The following is a 21,631-nucleotide window of genomic DNA, read 5'->3' as shown; positions in this document are numbered from 1 at the left end:
CTCAAGCCAGCCAGCTCGGGGGAGTCTCAGCACCGGCAGTGAGCGTGACAGCTAGTTGAATAATTAGTTTTTTTAAAGGGACTATGCAGATAGAAAGATATAGTTATAATAATCTACACCTTAGAGTTGTTTGATAGGCATGCCTACTCCTAAATCCCTGGAAATTCTGAAGAACAAAATGGTTCATCTGCATTTCAGCAAAGTTAAACTTTTAAAAAGTAAAATATGGAATGTTTACAAGTTTAGGTTCAGTTTTGATCCTCAGATCAAAACACATGCCTCAGTCTGTCCTCAAACCACATGCAGGATCTTAAGTCCTGCCCTTTTTTCCTGGAAGCCAAAGAAACCTCTGAATGTGCTGGCAGGCAGTCATTTTCTTCCCTCTGTAATTTTTCTTCCATTTTAGTTTAAAAAACAGAACTGTTGTGGACAGATAATTCAGATTCTAGTAGAGGAAAAGGAATAAATTCATTCATTTAAAAATAAAAATTGAAAAACCTGTTAGGTTTTTCTTTAGCGCAGCAGGGAAACTATTTGCCTTGGCCACAGTGCTAATGAACCAGTTACATGCACTAGGGCGTGTGTGTTTGCGCTTAAAAATAGGACCTGGGTATAAAGCTGCAAACTTTAAGGCTGCAAAGTTGGCAGCTTGCTACTACATAAAATACTAAACCGATCAAGATCCAGAACCAACACTTGCTACAATAGCACACAGGATTTTCACTGGTTTTTACTCTTAATTGACTAGCACAAGTTCTCAATCAGGGAAAAAGTGGCAGAGCCATCCTCCTTCCCCTTAGAGACTGCCAGTCTATAGATGGAGTCCTCAGTCTGTAGAATATTCTTGCATGAGGAAAATAAAGGTGAAACATGGAAGGGTACTAGCACTCTGTTTTTTCATGGGCTCCCCTTTAGTGAAAACAGAGTTTCTCTTCAGAATGTTACTACTTCAGATTGTTATCCTGAAGAGCTGTCCCTCTTCAAGTGCCAAAGCCTAATTCTCTAGGATAATCTGACAGTAATACTTTCTCTGTGAAAGTACTTTGGTATCATCCGTTGGCCTGGGACACTAACCTCCTTCTCCCTTGTCTTGACTCCACTCACCCTTTAAACTCCACTCCAAATCTCACCACCCCATCGTGCTAAGCCTTCCCTGATGATCTGATTCTGCACCACACCAACTGAACCTCATGTGAACGGCAACAGTAGCAGCCTCTATTTATTGAAAACCTACTCTGCGAGGTACACGGCACCAGCACTGCAGTTCGTCCTTACAACTCCTGCTTCACAGATGAGCTGGAGGCTCAGAGATGTTCAGTAACTTGCCCAGACTCACACAGCTTGTAAATGACTCAGCGGGATACCAGGCCAGGAGATCTCACTCCAAACTCTATGATTTCTCTGTAACTCTACATTGCCTCTCATTTAGTATTTCCTTTTCCTAAATAAGGTTTCTTCCAATAACAATTTGTTGAGGGGAAGGAATATATCTTCTTTATCCTCTCTTTACAGTCATCATCCTCAAATGTGTACTAAACATCCACCATGTTTGTGGCCTAGGGCGAGACACTGAGCACAGAGCTACATCACTCATGGCCCAAGCCCTGAGGACAGGAACAAGAGGAGAGAGCACAGAGCTCCTGCCTGGCGCTCACCAGTGTCTGTACCAGACTCACGGAGGTGCTGAGAAGTGAACACACCCCTTCATCGGTACCTGGGTCTCCTCTGGAATGCAATAAAGACATTTCTATGTTGAAAACGATCTCAGGTCTTATTACAAAAATATAGAACATCTGGTTGTAGGGTGCCACCCTGGATTCCACCAACAGCTACACAGTGTGATTTGGTGCATATTTTGAAAGCCCACTTATCTGGCTGTCACTGCTACTTTAGCAGAGCTTAGCAGCAAGGTTCACGTTCCATCACTAGGAATGTTGAGTTAAAGGAGATCCTTAATTAGGAAGATGTATATTTCCATTTCTTCTTTATCCTAACTACCTTAAGATACTGCCTGCTGAATAGGATTTTCCTATTCATGGAAGAGTCTAGAGGAAACATAAACCACTGAACTTTAAGAGATGGCTTCTCCATGGAAGAAACAAAGCCCATGGCAGAAGATGCACCGAACTGTTACTGTCCAAGAAGGTACTTTCTGCCAAGAAGCTGAGGGGCTCATGGTCACGGCCACTGTACAGACCTATCTGGGTGACTCAGCTATTCTTTGACTTGTTCAGCAAATTCTCTAGAAGGAACTTAGGTTATATCCTAACTTGTAGCTGCTTAAGTGATGTAAAGGGAGAAGTAAAGAATAGTTTTGAGAAAAACACTGTAGAGTTGCCTTTGGTAACTATTATAAATAAGGAGTTTCTGTTTTATTTCCTTTCAACTTCTCCTTCAGGGAAACATCTTTTGCTGGCTATTCCTGATCTTTCCTTTTTTCTAATGGGGAGGGTCCCTCTAGACTTCAAAGAGAGAAGGGAGTGAAGGGAGAACGGGGTTTTACCTTTCTGTGTCTTACAGTGTGAGGCCACTGAAGTCTTACCAGTCAGGCAGGAATCATTGCACAAGTAAAGAGAAAACACACCAGGAAAGTATCAACATTTTAGTTCACTAAGACCATGTTTAGAAACCAAACTGCATGTTGTTATTACCTTACTTTGTCAGTAGAGGCCTGAGTGATGGGGCCTGGAAGGAGAGGCAGAGAGGGGCAAGACCACCATCTTGCCTCCACTTGCACTGTTCCCATCTCTCCACCCCTCATCCTGGTGGGATTATGCCCAGGGTGCAGGCCAAGCCTACCGCCAGGAAGCTAGGTTTCCAGGTAGGGCTTCGCCTTGTAGCAATCCCAAGTGTAGACTGGCTTAGAGGCACCTGGACATTGGCTGATTACAAGTCAGCCCTAATCCACAATTCCAGCCATCTATACAGTCATTACTTTATTCTGTAAACTTTACTTTCTTGGGTACCTATTAAGTACCATGAGGCTAGGTGCTAGTGGGAGATAAAACAAATAAAAGATAGTAGTCTCTTGTCCTCATGGAGCTTATCATTTGGGTAGGAGACAGACGAGCCCATTGGCTGTGACAATATGGTGTGACGGGGGCTAAGAATAAGTGAAGGACACTCTGGGAACCATCAGGAGGGCACCTAGCTCAGCCTTCAGAGGCTTCTGGCAGGACAGTGACTAAGTGAGACACAGAGGGACAGGAGTCATGTAGGTGGGAAGCAGAGTAAAGGCGTTCCAGGCAAATGGACAGGCACACACAACACTGTCCAGAGCTGAGAAAGGCTTCCTAGTGTCATAAAAATGGAGGAAATATCTATACTAGAAAGAAAAAGACAACTCCCCCTCTCTTCTGGATCTTTCTGTGTCAGGCTGAAGGCATAACTATCCTAGCCCTTCTGTTATTTTTCAACATGAGGAACACTTTATTTTTTAATAGGACTATAGTTGATATACAATATTATATTGGTTTCAGATGTACAACATGGTGACTCAGTAATTATGTACATCAGTACCTGTGCATCATGGTTAAGTGTAATTAGCCTGTTAGCACACCAAGGTTTTACAATATTACTGGTTATTTTCTCTATGCTGTACTTCATCCTAGACCTTATACTCCTGCAGAGGTAAAAATTACCATATGGAAGTATGCTCTTCCAATTTTCCTCTTTCAGTAGTGTTTATTTTCATGATATCACACAGTACTGAGCCCTAAGGGTACTTGTAAGACTGTTAATTCTAAGCTTCTCCTTTATCTGGGCTTGCTGGGAAAGGTCATGGAGAAGAGAGTAATAACTACAGGAACCCAGTACAGCAGGAGAGCCAGTCTGAATCACCCAGACCCTAAAGGAACCCTCTTTCTCCCTACTAGATTCTCTCTCACCCTCTGTCCAGATCTCACCACAATTTAATAGCCTTTCTTAACATTTACTCTGTTAATCCATGGTTAGATTAACTCACCACAGATGGATAAAATGACCTGGTAATTTTCCAAGTTTCCACTGCTCAAGTTCATCAGTAGACACACTACAGGATGCACACCATTTTCCATGTATTTGGTCTTAGAGATGGGACTTAAGCCTCAGCTATATCGTGTATTTCTAACATGTTCTTCCATCCTGATAGAGCTGTATAAATGACAGTTATGAAGAAGCAAGGAACACAGTGGCACAGCCACCATCTACTGGGTCCAGCTACAGGACAGGTGGTTCAAGTACATTGTCTTTGCTCACTTACACTGTATGTAAATCACAAACACAGCCACTCAGATGACTTAGCCTGAAGCTTGGCACTTGGTACATCACAACTGTGTTACAATGGCAGAATCAGGAATGAACTTAAGACTGCCTGGCTCTAAAAGCCCGTTCTTATTCCAGGACAGTTCCCTCAGGAAGCCACGGGACACTGGGAGAGAGGTAAGGGGGCTTACCCATCGAGGGACTCACTTTGTCTCTCTCTCCCCAGGTCAAGTCTATGGGCCAAGGAATAGAGAGGGGAATGTGTGGGGATTCTCCACTGCTAATCTGTCAGTTCTGAGGGAAGGCAGCTGAGACAGCTGCCGAGTGAAGGTTTTGAAGGTCAGCAGACCCCATGTCTGCCTCTGTCTAAAACCAGATGAATGTTTGTCTCACCTGTCTGTGATGGGAAGGCTTCCATAGCTATTTCCTATAAAAGTTTATGTGGCTCGTGATTCTGAATCATGACACCTTCTACCTGTGGCGTCTGGAATGGGGGTGGGGGTGGGGGGAACCCACTCTGTCTGGAAGCCTGGATCATTCAGGCAAAAAATTCTCCACTGACCTTAAACCAGACATGCTGAAAGAATACCTAACGTCCCATGAAATGTAGTTGAGGTGGCAGTGTTGCCTCTGCTTAATTTTTACAGGGCAATATTTTTGTGGAGCTGTATAAACAACAGTGGCCACAGTAAATGTGCTAAAGAGAAAAAAGGGAATCAGGTGGCCAGTCCCTGGGGGAAGTAAGGCATATCTTGGAGATCGCGGGTTTGGCTTACGCTCTGTCAGTATAGTTTTCCTATGTGCTGACTCCAGGGTTTCCATAGGGTCTCTCAGAGATATGACAAAAAAAGATCAAGGAAGGGGAAATAGCTGGAAATAGGAAAAACTAACAAAGAGGAAAAGTCTTTATAACTCATAGAGGACCATTCCTATTGCTGAAGACCATTATCATTACTGAAATGAGGCAGAAGGAATTGCTATTTTTCGATCCCACAGGTAGAAGACACTCAAGCCACAATGATGGCACTTAAGATGTTGCCTAGTTTTGCATCTGAGTTGTATCAATGAAATACTTTGTGCTGCAAGCATGGGTTTTTCCATGCTTAAAATAATACAGGGAAAGGTGGTGGTTGAAGGGAAAAAGAAAAGAGTACTTACCTTTGTATCCCAAAATGGCTACTGTGATTGTTAGCAAGGCACACAAAATGTATAATAATATGATAGAAAACTTCAGTGCCCAGTTATTTTTACATTTGGTACATTGCGTTCCTTCCTGGATACCTGTAGGAGAAGTCAAATTTTAATAACAGTAACCAGAAACATCATTTCAAAAACTATCTTTTTGCATTTTGGTTCAAATACCATGACTAAGAATAGTTTTTACACAAGCCTTATTATAGGATGAGTGGTATTTTTAAATTAAACATATTTATACACACACATCCTTTAAATATCACCACTAACCTTGTTGTACTTTAATATGTTGTTGTATCTAATATGACCTGAAAAAAGAACATAACTTTGTCTCCTAGAATAATTTCAAATCAAATTCCATTATAATTATGACTCTAATTTCAATAAAAAACTCTACCTGACAAAAGATTTAAAACACTCAAATCTACTTGTTTCAGTCATTATTGGACCTATATAGTAACCCAAGCACAACCAACCCCCCCCAAATTGCGACTTGTCCCTTAATACTTGTCTCAGTAGTGAGCTCCAGCTAGCTCCTACTTGCTTGCAAGATTGTTCAGTTTGTAGGACTTTTGGGAGCTGATTGTTAAATAGTTGGTAGCTGGAAATCAGCCCTGGAGGGAGAATTTACACCACGGAAATCGGCAAACCTTTTCACCCTCCAAAAAGGGTTTATCAGCATGTCACTGCCTATAATGCACTATAACCTATAGCAGAAAATATAGGTAATCTTATGATTAAATTTCTCAATATATAACCATTTTTGTACATCACATGTATACAGAAAACAGACACTAGCTTTTTTTTAAGTTATCACAGTGACTTGAATAACAACTAGAAAAGCCAGACATTTTTGTTGAGAGGATATAAATTTTTACTGCTCACACTGCAACTTTTCGAAAAACATTCTAGTGTTAAGTGGTAAACCACCACCACTTCTGCAGTGGCTCCAGAAACTAACCCATAAAAAAGGGAACTTTCCATCAGATTGATGAGAAGCACAGAAGACACAACCTGGACATGTTACTGTGAAAATCACTTTGTAAGGAGTACTGGGAGATTCTGCCTTCCAGTGTGTGTCTAATAATGTCCCGCAGGAGCAGGGCACATAAAGGACTGATCTCTGATAATTATGCTCAATAACTTTTGATGGGTAAGTCGTGAAGATTAAACCACAGCCAAATTTCTCTTCTTCAGTTTGTAATTTTATGCATTGTGCCCTTCTGTAGTGAAGACTTCTTCAGCTGTGTTTAATTAAAAATGATGAGAGAAACAGCATCAAACAGACTCACATTTAACTTTCAGGGTTCAACCAATCCCTCTGATGTTCTGGGCTACAGACCTGAGGTGAGGGGGTTCAATCTGTTCCATGACTTAGAACAGTGAATCTCAAAGTCTGGGGTGCATCAGACTCACTCGAGAGGCTCATTAAAATACAGCCTTTCTAATTCAGGAGGCCTGAGAAGGCACCAGACAGTGTGGATTTCTAACAAGTCCCCAGGTCTGCTTCAGCCGCTGTCTGGTCACCATGCTTTAGGATGGCACTTCTCAAACCATAAAGTGCTTTTGAGTTGCATTGTTGAAATACAGATTCTAATTCAGTAGGTCTGAGGCAGGAGCTAAGAAACAAGGTCCTGAGGATGCTTAGTCAGAGAAACACATTCTGAACTAAGGTTTATTTTAGCAGATGGTCATGCTGGACCAGCCTTTGGTTACCCACAGCTTTGAAGGTGAAGCTTAAAATCAGACTCATTGAGCAAACAGACCTAGCGTGAGTCAGATGCTTTGCATCACAGCTTTCCCATTTCTTTTACTCCTTTTCCTTTCCATCCTCCTTTAATTGCCACCTGGATGTCTCAGTGACCCCTCTTCTGTCCAAAACCGACCTCAGCACTAGCCCTGCCAGAGCAGATCTCCACCTTCCACTTGACCCTCTAATTTCCATCAACCTAAATACTACTGCTCCCCAACCCCCAAGGTGGTTAAACTCAGATACTCTCATGTATTTTCCTGTACTTATTCCCTGTTCAACTGGTCACCAGGCCCTGTGAAACTTCCTGTGGGATATTTTTATGATGATCATCTCATCTGCAGTTTATGCGTGTTCATTTACTGCCTCCATGGTACCAAGTTCTGAGTTGAGTACTATCTTTAATGATACAATCACCCTTCAAAGAGGTAAGGTAGTGAGAGCTGCAATGACATCCCACAGACATCATAGCCAGGAGCCAAACCTAGGTCTATATGATTTCTAATGCCATGACCTCTCCTCAAGCCATGGTGCCTCTCTCTGGCCATTCCTTCCTCTCAATTTCCACTCCACTATCCTGTGAGGTGTGTTAATCTCATGCAAGCTTCCTCTTCCATTTCCACCAGAATCCAACCTCACCCTGTTCTGAAATACTGCTGTCCTCATGATGTGGCCACAATGGAAAAAAACAAAAACAAATAATCCTTCAAGAGCTCACCCTTAACTAAGGGATGAACACGCACAGGCATGCACACACAGCCCTGTAATCTGGCAGCTTAAAATGAAAAAAGACCCTTCACATCCAGTTGGAGTGAAAGTAATTTTGGAACTGGGGGAGGAGGAACTATAGGTAGTCCCACAAACAAGCCACATCCCATGTGCAGAAACAATGAACCTGCTTCGGTGGCAACTGTAAAACACAGAAAGAGGACAGACACGGGGGTGCTGGACTGACCTGCTATGGAAAGACTGGACGACACTTTTATGGCTGATGGGGGTTGCCTTCCTTTTGGATTTTAGGACTGTGGTAGGTGAGCTCTTTATGTCTTGCTAGGACTATTTCTTGCATTCCATTAGGAAAGGCTTGGAAGATTTGGTCAGAGGGGAGATTACGGAAGATAACAGAGTCTGGGGCTAGAAGGCTGCCTAGAGGTCATCTGGTCGGGCATCACTGGGTCACTGATGGGACAGTGCAGCTGGTGAGGGAAAGCAGAATCAGAAGCCATGTGCCCTGACTCCCAGGGCAGGGGCCTCCCTCCTGTCCTGGCCATGTGTGCTAGTGCTGTGTCTGCCACCGGACATCCTGTCTGTGTGGCATTTGTGCAGATCTGCTCCCAGACCGCTGCCACTGGTTCATACTCTAAAGAGCAGGATCACTTCCAAACAATGTGCATTTCTCATTGGTGACTGTATCAGCACTTAATCAATATCAGATGGCACCGCCTGGCCTCCCCTTCCACTTGACACACTTTCTCTGTCTTGTTTTTTCTCCCCCCTGAGACTTATTTTTAATAAGAATTCTGTTTTATCTTTCCCTCTCTGCCCTCCGCTGGGAGGACATCTGGCCAAACATACAGATGCCTACTACAAAGAGGCCCTGCTGGCTCACGGAGCAGGGGGACCCCCTCCCCCTTGAACCTAGATGGTCACAAAAAACATTCAATAGAGATATCCCTCTGTTACCAGACTTTGTACTGACTGTTTACTTAGCATTACTTTCCAGAGACTGGGGACTTTGTTCCCATTGGAGGGGGCGGGTGGTAGGAAGGCAAGGGAATCTCTGCAGACTGAGAGTCTAGTGGAGGAAGTGAGGCGGTTTTGCCCCTTAGCACCAGGAGATCCAGCTTATCAACAAACCAGCAGAAATAGCAAATTTGTAATTCAGCAGGCCACAGGCAGAATGTGCCTGAAGGATCCATGCCTCTCCATTGGTTATCCTTCGTAAACTATCTCCCATTGAAATTCATTCTTGGCTTATGTTCTGAATGTATTTTCCAGTGTCCAAGTCTTTATTATATAAAAAAATGTTTGGAAGCCAGAATCTCTCTGGTTAACTCCTGGAGTATGCCACGGAAGTTCAGAATAGGCTGACAATTTGGTCCCCAGGGCCCAAACTCCAAGTTCCCTGCACTGCCCTGTTTCCAATAACACGTTTCAAGTCAGAGGAGTGGATGTCCGGTGGGGCCACTGATCGGTGGAGGGAGGGTGGTTAGCTGGTTGGAGAGAATAACTGAACCACTGCAGGAATGACAGTGCAGAGGGCCAGAAGAATTCATCAGCTGAGAATTCCTTTCTGCTGTGGTTCTGCATAAAAAGCCTTCCCAAGTACTGTGGTCTGTGTTCCAATCCAGTCTGTTTTTTTGATCTTTTGAAGAACAAAGAGTTTCCTTCCCTATCATATTTTTCTGCCATCAGTAAAGGAGGGCTTGTCTGTTAAAATGGACACATGATGATCAGTCCCCTTCCCTGGTAGGTGAAGGCTGGCACTGTGGGCGAGTAGGGCACTTCTGGGCTGTCTTAATTATCACACGTGTTTAGAGCTCAGTGGGGTGGCCATAAAGATCATGTTACCAAAGAGAAGCTTCAAAAAGCTGGTGGATTGCAAAATCTAGAAAACCACAGGTTTTGATCTGAGACTTACAGTGACCTTTTCATGTGGTTTTTTTATAGTTATTAATCTACTGCCTGGTGGCATATATTCCCATAAGCCCATGAGAATGATTTGACTCTAACAGTAAAACTGATCATTCAAATAAATTCCAATAATTAAAATGCCCTCAAAAGCAACAAAAACAAGTTAATGTCCTGGTTAGTTATTTGGGTGTTATGCAATATCACCAAAACTAAAGTCGAATGCATAAAAGCCACTTATTAAATGATGGGATATGGATTTAGTTAGTAGAAATTTTTTTTTTATTTGTGAGTAATTTAGTTTCCCAAATACAAATTCCAGCCGTGGACACCTTATTATGCCAAATTTCCTAAGTGATGTGGAGAATTATTAAAATGGAAGCAAGAAAATAATTGGAAATGAAATAATTTTCTGTGAAAAATAAACAAAACCTAATAGCATCTCTGTATTCAAACCAGAAAAATTATTTTGAAGAAAGTTTTAAAAGTTTGAAATCTTTAGCATTTAGTCTGAGCATATACTGATACTCTGCAGATTTAACAACAGCATAGCCTTTTTCCATTAAAATATTTTTGTATAGTATATATCTACATGGCATTTAGTTCTACTTTGGTTTTAATGTTAAAAAGGAGTATGTATTATTTGCTTTAAAACTTATAATTTATGCCCTGCCTACTAACAAACAATTGTTGTAGGCAAAAGTCAGATGCAGTGGTGCCACTCACTATATATAGTGTTTGCCAGAATATATAGTTTCTCAAAAGAATGCCATTATTTTCTCCTTGTGGTTTTTATAAGAAATCGTTCACTATATGAACTGTACACAAATGCTTTCAATTCTGAGGAGAGGAATCCTTTCTCACCGGGGAGCTCAGCCATCACTTCTCTTCCATTTCTCTCTCCTAGCTGGCCCCCTTCTCTTGACTCTGTTCCCGTTCATTTCATTCTATGGACACAGAGTGAAATGCAACAAATGATGCATTTCAGAAGCCCTGACTACTTCACTATCTGATACTATGAAACAATGTCCTTCTGTGGTTCGACACTGCGTCTTTGAATTAGAAGCATCCATGAAAATACAGTTCCAGCTCGGGCCATCTGAGTCTGCTGTATAATTGAGCCAGACACTTAACACTGCACAGGTATTCAGTGGAAGCCACTGGACATTTGTTTAGTGGGTGAGAGTTTGCTCTTGTGAATGCAAAGAGGAACTGGAGGAATTGCTAAGGAGCTGCCCCCACTGAGGACCTGTCACAGCACCCCCCCCCACCTTGTTACATATAATCAATTTAATAATCCCACAAAGTAGAAATTCTGACTCTAATTTTATAGATTTTAGGAAAGTGGGCATCAAAAAGGTCGAGTACCCAAGCCAGTGAGTGGCTGAGCTGGGAACTGAACCAGGACTTAGCACACGCTGCTTCTCCAAACTTCTTGACTCACAGAGTGGAAAGCAAAACTAAGCAAGATTAAGGATACCTAACAAGATAAACTGTAGAAAGCTGACAGGTTAGGCTTGTAGAAGTATTCTGTCAAAATAAAGAGGTGCAGAAACATCCTTTCACATTTTGATTGATAAACCTTTCTCAGAAGTGAGCAGTAAAATTTAGTTTCCAGTAAGTAAACTACTACAAGTGTGAGGCTTCTACAGGCTGTAATTTCTTGCTTACTATTCTATGATGACATACTTGAGCAGCAAGTTAATCCTCCCTAAATAAATGCTCATTATCTCTGTGAGAGGTCAGGATGGCCTTGGAGGTTGGTTGGTAAGCTCTGTTAGCCCTTCAGGGGAATCATCCCCCAGTGGTGGTAGAATTTTTGGAATGGGGTGGGCCAGAGAGAGTAGGTAACTTTATAATTTCAAGGCAATTGAAATTTTGATGAACTTTGAATGATGAAAATTGAGAAACTCTGAGACTGCAAGGGTCTTGCTGAGCTTAAGCCTGAAACCAAAGCAAGGTGGTTTCCCCTATTGAGTTCCCTTTTGAAGTTCCAGTACACTGAAATCAGAGCCTCAAGAGCAAGTCTCTAATGGCTCATTCATCTCTGGACCCAAACAATTGCGGGTGGTTCAAGCCTGCAGGAGTTGGGTGAGAAAAGTTAGGAAAGGAAGGAGGTGAAAGAAAGATGTATTAAATGGTGACAAAAATTAATTTATCTCTAGCCTCTTAACCCCCTTAAAAAAAAAAGAATCCCATCTGGAGTACACTTGCAAAACCAATTGTTTTTATAAGTACCAGCTTGACTCCATGGTTCAGAAATCCACAGTAATTCTCCACTGCCACAGTGACAGCTCCAGGTGCCTCAACGTAGATTCCAAGGTGCTCACCAGCTAGCATCCTCTGACCATGCAGGTTCTTGGAACTTCAGGGCCAGAAGGAGCATCTGCTGTCCTCTTAGCCAACATCCACCATACCAGTGAGGAAACCGCAGCCCCATGAAGTGCCCTGTCTGTGCTCCTCACACACAGGCTCCCCTAGCTTTAGGACTAAGGCTTCCAGATTCTCTGCCAGACTTTCCTAAGGTAGACCCTAAGACCCTAAGACACTGTCCAGTTTCCCGTGCTTCTTTCTAACTATACCCCATTTATTCATTTATTCAAGAAATAAGTATGGAACACCTACTATGTACCAGGCACTGGGTATAATGATGAACAAAACAGATGACAATCTCTGCCCTTATTGGGCTTCTATTCCAGCAGGAGGATATTTTAATATGTCAGAAGGCGGTAAATGCCACAGAGAAAAACGAGGTGCCGGGGGGTGGGGGGAGTGTCAAAGGGCATGTGGTAGAGGGGGTGGATGGCAGTTTTGAACAGAGTGGTTAGAAAAAGCTTCACAGAGAAACATTTGAGCACGAGCTCAGAGGAGTGTGGGCCAGAGCACAGGGCATGTGAATGGAGTGCAACGTGTCCCCACAAAGGTCTGGTCTTCTTCTCCACGTCTTGAGATTTGCCCTCCTCCCCACAACACTCTTTCCCTCTGCCAAATGACTTATTTAAAAACCTGACTCACAAATTTCCTCCTCAATAAATACTTTTCTAACTAGCCTTGCCCAAGCCCAGCTGGGCCAGAATCCTTTCAGCACCTATGTAGTTCCCATTGCATAAATCTGTGCTCATCTTTATGTTTTTCAAATAATTGAAATGCCATCTTCCCAGCCCCCCACCTCCTGTAGGTATGGGTTTTTTCTTTCCTGCAGTATTGCTTTTGGATGTCTCCAAATAAACCATGCTCACCAGCACTCTGCCTGTCACGCAGTTTGACAAGCACGCAGCTGGCATGCAGATCCTGGTGGTGGGAAAGTAGCTTATCACTTGCTCAGTGAATCTACCTCCTATAGACTGCAAGCAGCATGCTTCACCTGCATTCTGGTGCGGGGCATTTCACACCTTCTTGCCCTCCTTTGTGTCCAGCCTTGTAAGTGATCAGTGTCCTCGGGGCCACAGTGCAGACGTCCAGGGAGAGGCATTCAGCTCAGGGGCCTGACGGTGAACATGCAGCTCCTCAGAACATGTTCCTCCCAAACCACCAGGACCCCAGGCTTGAAAGGAGGAGTTTTCTTTTCACCTCTGGAGGTGGGAGTGCAGTGGCATTTGGCTTTGAAGATAAGCAAAGCATTCCTTGAGCCCCTGCCCCCGGCCCAAATGAACCCCAAGATCTGAAGGAGCACAGCAGCCTTTCTGCGTTTTGTGTCCCTCAGCACTTGGAAAACTTGATCTGATAGGGCAGAGATGGGAAAAGTCAACCCACAACCCAACATTTGCTTTGACTGTTGTTGCTTTGAAAAGTGTTTTGACAATATAGAGATGACAGGAACCCCGCTGAGCTGGGAGGCAAGTCTCAGTTAATGACAGCATACCTGCTGTCTGTCCGCGCGACCGTGTCGGGCATGTGAAAATCATGCTGCCCAACAGGTGCTGGCAAAGGAAAGGGCAAATCTGCTCTCTCATAGACCTACTTCATTTTTTTAAAACAACAGAACTAGTGTTTTGAGAGAAAAAACAAGGAAGGCCTCAATGTAAATGAAAATATCAATCAGCCCGGCAGACATTCTCATTCTTTTAAGGGACATGTGTTTTTTACTTTCTTCAGGTGAAGACTATGGTTGAGGACACTTAAATTATGGCAAAAGTAAGCCAAGACAGAGAGAATGTAACCTCAGTTCTAAACCTTAATGAGAAATGGTCCATTGACTGGAAATGACCCAAATGAAGAAAAGTTGGCAAATAAATAATGAGGGAGATGGGAGAGATCTATTTTTACAAATTAGTGGCCCAGTAGTGAGGGGACTAAGGTCTCCAGAGTCCAGGAAGAATATCTCATTAACCAGCTTGTTAGTCTTGCTTGTTGTTGAAACAGAGGCAAGAACAAAGAAAGGAAGAAATGTTTTCATGGGGCTGACAGGTGTAGTTGTAGAAGTCAAAGGAATGAAACTGGAAAATAAATATAAAAAACCACTACACAAAAATGTTAGAAGGCATGCAGAGAATTATAATTGAATGTAAGGTAAACAGGAAAATGTGTGCTTACTAAATTTTCCACGACTTTGTACAGAGTTCTTAAATGACAGTTAAGTTTAGAAAGAAAGAATGAAACTGGATCACTGTCTTAAACCATACACAAAAATACTCCAAATGAATTAAATACGTAGATACAAGACCTGAAACGAAACTTCTAGAAGAAAATGCAGGCAGTAAACTCTTAAACATAAACATTAGTAACTTTTTTCTGGATATGTCTACCCAGGCAAGGGAAACAAAAGCAAAGTAAACAAATGAGACTACATTGAACTAAAAAAGTTCTGCACGGCAAAGGAATCTATCAACAAAATGAAAAGACAAACTACTATATGGGAGAATATATTTGCAAATGATATATCTAATTACAGGTTAATATCCTAACTAGAAAGAATTCATACAACTCAACACTAACCACCCCCCTCCCCACAAATAACCCAATTAAAAAATGGGCAGAGGACCTGAATAGACATTTTTCCAAAGAAGACATACGGGTGACCAACAGGCACATGAAAAGATGCTGAACATTACTAATCATCAGGGAAATATAAATCCAAACGACAATGACATATCACCTCACACCTGTCAGGTTGGCTAATATCAACAAGACAAGAAATATCAAGTGTTCATGAGGATGTGGAGAAAAAGAAATCCTTGTATGTTGTTGGTGGGATTGCAAATGGTGCAGCCACTATGGAAAGCAGTATGAAGGATTCTCAGAAAACTAAAAGTAGAAATAGCATATAACCCAGCAATTCCACTTCTGGGAATTTACCCAAAGAAAACAGAATCATTCATCTGAAAAGATACATGTACTCCTATGTTTATCATAGCACTGAATAGATAAAACATGGAAGCAACCTAAGTGTCCATTAATAGATGAAGGGATAAAGACAATGTCGCATATATACACAATGGAATATTACTCAGCCATAAAAAAGAATGAGATCTTGCCATTTGTGACAACATGGATGGACCTCGAGGGTATTATGCTCAGTGAAATAAGCCAGGCAGAGAAAGACAAATACCATGTGATTTCACTTATATGTGGAATCCAAAAAACAAATGAACAAACAAAACAGAAATAGACTCAGTCGCAGAGAACAGACTGGTGGTTGCCGTAGTGGGGGAGGGGTGTGGAGGATCAGTGAACAATAAAACAAAGCAAAAAGGAAATCACTGTCAAAACAGAGATGAGCTGATGACACAAAATCCAAAGTAAAAGCTTAAGATTTATGATAGTCAAATTGGGAATTATGAGCATTATTAGGTGTGTACTGTAGGCCCTGGCAGAGCAAACCTTAGAAAGTTGCAAATAAAAATATAGGGAGACATGGGCTGAAGATGGAGGAGCACATGAAGGAAGGAGCCTGGGTCACTGTGCTCCCCCCATAGCAGGGCCACCCCCTTCCAGGAATACCTCGACTGAACAGGGACACGCTGGCCTTACAAAAAATCCATGACAAAAATTGTAAGATCCTGCAAGTTCTCACTAATTTCTCCTGAGTTGTTAGGATTGAAATCTTGGTATTTTAATTAATACCTTTGGGGAGACCTTCTAGTCCCTGGCACCTGCCTACCCATGGTGACCACACACAAGGAGAGAGGGACCTTCAGGGGAGGGAGACTGCTCGGGCCTCTGTGGCAGTATCAGGTATCTCAGTAGAAGGAAACTTTTAAGTCAGGCGAATGAGCCTCACTGCCCTGGAACGGATGGGGCCCCACCACTCTGCCCTGACTTGCCCATATACACAAAAAAGGACATAGTCTGGCCCTGTTTTGACCTTCTAGGTTTGCTGTAGGGCCAGGTGGGCCTAGAGTATCTGAACTCCAAGCTGTAATCAGGAGACCTTTCCACTTCCCCCCATGTCTGTATGAGTGAGATCACTTTCTATTTTAGAGCGAAGTTAGGGAAAACTGTTTTCTAGAACATGGCTGGCCTCCCCTCCCCCAACCTAACTGAATTGCCCTGGCCGCCAGGCACCTGTTTATCTAAGAGATGGAACACTGCAAGGCTCCAAGGGGTCAGTGGTGGCTCACAGGACACTGGCACTCAGAGGCAGAATCGTGGGGCCCACACAGCCACGGAAGGCCTGCTGCCTGCTGCCGGATCCACTTTCCAGAAGATCCTGGAACACCTGTGGGGTGCTGGTGATTTCTGAAAGTTGGAGACATGCCCCAGGTCTCTGTGTGTTTTCCTGGGAGAGTCTGATGTGTACTTCAGTGTTGGTTTTGATAGTAAAGAGACTACACATTTTAACAAGTGTGAAGGTGCTAGGGAGAAGGTGTTCTGGCCAGGATTAAGTCTGTGGAAACTGCAGTGACAATACTGGACCAGTGACACAAGCTGATGATGCCCTCAGGCCACCTGGGGAGGAGGCCAGTCCTCCCCCACTGCAAACCTTGTGCTTGTTGGCCATGAATGTGAACCTGAGCAGGTGGTCCCTGCAGGACACTGTCTGCTTTCTGGAAAAGGCACTGAAGAGCCAGCCTCCTACACTTTTCCAAGTCCCATCTCAAGAGCATCAGAGAAGGATGCAGAACAGCTTCAGAAGAGAATAATGGGTAATTTGAATGAAAACACTAATTTTCCAGAAAATCTAGAATTGCTCAACTAGGAAATTGTGAGATACAGGCAGAGTGCCCAGGAATAGAAGGAGGAAGAAAGTTCTGGAGCAGTCAAATGCATGTGTGGAGCAGGTCCTGAAAGATGACGTCAGCTGGTTAATGTCAATGGCTGAAAACCGGATGGAGAACATCCCTTTGCCTGGTCCCATTAGACCTGTCAGTTGGATCAAGTGACCTGGGAAGTAAAGCAAAAGAGGGAAACAGGAGATGGTGACAACTCTGTCCATCACTTAGAAGGTGATCTGAAGGCTGCCGTCGATGATGCTAACTTCAACATCTCCCTGCAAAGTCCTAAAGAGGAACATCAATAAATATCCAGACAACTGAGAAGAAAAGCAAATGAATGAAGATATAAAACAAATAAGTCTCCAAACTGAGGAAGCATCTCTGCAGTGTGAAAATTCACAGCTGACAGGTGAGATTCGACAGCTTCAGCTGAAACTTCAAATTCTGCCTGAATTGCATCAAGAACATGTCATGCAACTCCAGAGAAAATTGTCTGAGGGGGAAACACACTGCTTCGAAATTGAGAAGAAACTTCCCAACATGTGTAGAAACATGAGCTCCACATTTCAGATTCCCAAGCCCTACAGGAAGATGGCTGAAGACATGGACAAGGCATTGGAGAGAAATTGAGAAGAATCTTCCTACTATTGAAAGGAAGTCCTCTTCCATGACAAAAGAGCCCAAGGAAGCTGGAGGGCAGCCACGCTGACTGAGAATCCTCAAAGAACTAAGACAGTGATCACAACAGGAAAATGCTGGTCCACATCAAGTCCAGCCTCCAGCCTTTCCCAAGTGGCCCTTTTGTTCTGCTGCTCCAGCCGCAGCCCACAGAGCCCAGAAGTATCAGGGAACCTTCCTGGTCTCCCGGGAAGGAGGAGGGTCATACCATGAGAGACCAGGGGTTGGTGCTCACCTGCACATTGGACTCAGCTCCCAGCAACTGGGTCCTGCACACCTACAACCACAGCACAACATCTGTGTGTTTCTGTCTTTAAAGCAATTTTGATTTATCTCCTTTTGGTGTGACTACTATATTTCATTGATACTACAATTGCTCTCTTGTAGCATTATAATTTTAAGATACTTTTCAAATTAAAATTTACTATAAAAAAACTTTAGAAAATTATTCAAAACTGAAGTAACTAGAAAGATGGAAAAGTACACACACTTGTACATGCACACAGACACACACATGCACAGTGACTTTTTTCAGGTTGTAGAGATGTTCTGAAAACAGAATTTCAAAGTCAAAATTCAAAGTCACAATTTCCCATGGATCTCTCAGGGGTGTGCTGGAGCTAGTTTACACTGACTGGTGGGAACCAAATGTTTACGTCTCTCTGCAACTCCACATTTAATGGCTTTACACTGGCAGCTTGAAAATGGTTATGCTGGGAGCATTTACACCATGGAAATGAGCGAACACTGCAAATAAGGGCTTTTGCATTCTGGAGAACTGTGTATTAAGCATTTGCCAGCACACCACTGCACCTGGCAATGACACATCCCATCTAAACAAGTCAAACAACTGCTCTGTCTTTATGGAGACATCACTGGGGAAGCTCAGGATCACCGGACAGGTGGAGATTACACTGGACCTTTGTTCCTTCTCTGCCCCCTTCAACTTACAGAGATCTTATATATATTCTTATTAGTGATATTTGTGCACACTAGATGTTTTGAATTCAAAACTTTCATGGGAATTTATAAATTTCAAGTTCATAAACTCTTTGGTGGGAGGTAATCTTAGCTTCCCAATAAATCTGATAGCATTTAGGGTTAAATTCCCACATGTCTGTAACTTCATACCATGAATACAGGTTTGACTTCACTCTGACCAAATTCTGAAAGCAAATTTCCTCCTCATGTGGAGCTGACATACAGAAGGACTGGCCTGATCTGCCATCCACCTGAGGTGCAGAGTGCAGGTGAACTGGCCTAAAGAGGTGATTGTGGAAGAAATGTTTGGATTCTGATGAAGGAATCACTACAGTGGAAGAGACTGGAAGAAAACCCTCAGTCTGGAAGATATTCTCTTTGCCTCCTAAAATCACACAGGAACTAAAGCTCCATCTGCTAGGCAGAAAAAAATCCAGGAGTCCAAAGGAGCATGAAGCCTCTCAACCTTAGTGAGATGCACAAACATCTGCAGCAGCAACAATCAGACCCAGCGACAGAAACAGCAAAACATTAGGAATGTACCAGCCGAACTGCAAATAGTGGAGGCAGAATGCCTTGTGAGCTTGACCTCTTGCAGCACAGGACTACAAAGTTTGATCAGGGCTACATTAACTCTGGTCCATTATTCAGTGGAGATCAGAGATATAGAAAATATTTTCATATGATGTGTGTGTGCATATATATATATATATATACACACACACACACACACACATACACACACATATAAATAAAATTTATATATCACATAATACATATGTTATCATATAATATATATCATTTATATACATAAAATTCACACGATATAAAATTCTTAGGGTAAAATCACTTAATTGTGTTTAATACCCAAAGATATGAATTTTATTTTGCAAATAGCAAAACAGCTCTTAATTAGGGTGCAAACTATTTAAACAGGTGAAAGAACAAAAGGCTCAGGACAAGTCCTTAACAGCACTGTCCAATCCACCTAGCTTAGGGTTTTCTCCACTACACCAGTGAATGTGGAATTAGATTCAGGATCACCCACCACAGAGTTATTCATATATTTCTAATATGCAGCATATATTTGTTTACATTAATTCCTAGTAAACTGTATACAGTTCAGAGTACAGTGTGAGTTCATTGCTTACTAGTCTTTAAAACATCCTGTGGTCCCTCTAGTTAAGAAGTACTTGTCTTAAGTGGTCACCACACAATGGGGTGTCAGGCACGGACTCAGCTGGGCACTCTGGGCATGCACAGCCCTTCTGGAATGGGATAGTGAAACTTCCCAGCCCTTCTGCTGGAAAATCCTACTTGAAGCTCAGGTCCTACTGATGACGAGCCAGCAGAACTGTCTTGCAAACACAAAGACAGCACTATTTCATTACCTTTCCATTATGCATGGCTCTGAAGAGGAACTGAAAAAGAAGGATTCAGTGATTCACAAAATGTCCATTCCCAAAAGAGGAATAAAATGAAGTCTGGACTTAACAGCTCCAGCTACGAGGCAATGTTCCTTCCTAGTAAAGACAACCAACCACCTGTAAATACAACCTACTGGTTGCCCTGAAACCATCTATCACTTTACATAGCACTTAGGGGAAACAACACCTAATAAACAACACCTAGTAAAGCAAAGGAACATGTAATACAGTAAAAGGAAAAATCCCACTTACAACTGTGGTTATGACAGTGCTTATAAAATTAGAAGCACTGATTTATTAGGGCACACAGCCCTGAATGACTGTGTGATTGTGTATTTACTAAATTTTATCTACAGGAGTATTGCATGGAAGTAAATCTCCTTGGCTTTGAGCATGGGGGACAGATCCATCTGTCTTCACTGCTGCGTACTTCCTAAGACACACATCACAACTGGGCACCAATCATGTAAGAGAAATGTTTATTCAAGGGGGTTGGAAAAGTCAGGGACTCTGGGAGGGTCCCTCCTTTCAAAGGCTTCATCTGTACAGGCCTACGGTAGGATGCAAAGGATCACAGAGAAGGACATAGAAACAAAAACAATTTTTTTTTTAGGAGAAGAGCAAAGATTATCTAGAAAGAACAGGAGAAGGGGTAGAGCTGTGGTAACAGGGAAGTGAAAATAAGCAACTGCCAGGCCTTGTGAAACAGACTATAAGGGAGGTTCCTATCGTGAGTCATTTGTGGCTAACAAGCTGGGAGACACTGGTGGAGTGTCTGTGCTTTGCTCACGGGACACTAGAGATAGGTGTTTCTGTTAGTAATGAAGGGCAGGTTCTAGACAGTGAAGGGAACACTATAGCATGAAACGAATGTCTGCATTAACAGTCAATGTAAAATTACTTCGGCATCTAGCACAAAATCAAGCGAGTAGGTCAGGTTTAAGAAATGAGTACCAAGCTAGCCTCCACTGTGAAAATGGTCTGTATTTCCCAATGGCCATTACTAAGGTTTTATGTCTGTGCATCTGGTCCTCAGAGCAGGGTGGGGCCTTGGCTCCCATCCCCTCACCCTGCTGCCATGGCCAGGTGCATTCACGTGGCACCAAAACTGGGGACCAGACACTGTGGCTCCATTTGTCAGCAGCCCCCACAGGGGGTGCTACATCTGCACAGTGAAAGCCTTTTCTGGTAAATGCATTTCAGAGTTCTTTCCCAGTCTCAACTCTCCTCCTTCCACACACCCTCATGAAACAAAAATAAGTAATAAATTGAAAAGACCAAATTGACTATTTATTTTTATTTCTGTCTCATTTCTATTAAGTCAAGTGCCACAGTTCTGAAGTCCCTAAGCCACATCTGGGAGCAGACTATTCAACTCTAAAGTTGGTATAGAGGTTGGTGCAAAATAGTTTCCTACTTAAATCATTTTGTAGGGTACACCTGAAAGTGTTATTTACTGACACTGGGCAATATAATTCACACAATATTGAACAATTAATGATTCAAGGTATACAGTTAACCCTTGAACAACATGGGTTTGAACTGCATGATTCCACTTATACTTGGATTTTTTT

General features: G+C 42.7%; 1 protein-coding gene across 1 annotated transcript in view; it reads right to left on the bottom strand.

The window, feature by feature from the left end:
• Positions 1-21,631, bottom strand: part of COLEC12 (collectin subfamily member 12) — a 209,090-nt gene that overhangs the window by 46,213 nt on the left and 141,246 nt on the right. Inside the window, exon 3 of the mRNA XM_036905816.2 lies at positions 5,401-5,523. Coding sequence (XP_036761711.2) covers positions 5,401-5,523 — 123 coding nt within the window. The remainder of the gene's footprint in view (positions 1-5,400; positions 5,524-21,631) is intronic.

Source organism: Manis pentadactyla, chromosome 6 (assembly GCF_030020395.1).
Source record: "Manis pentadactyla isolate mManPen7 chromosome 6, mManPen7.hap1, whole genome shotgun sequence".
Classification (NCBI taxonomy): domain Eukaryota; kingdom Metazoa; phylum Chordata; class Mammalia; order Pholidota; family Manidae; genus Manis; species Manis pentadactyla.
Note: the sequence above shows the minus strand (reverse complement) of the source record. Positions and strands in the feature narration are given on the sequence as shown.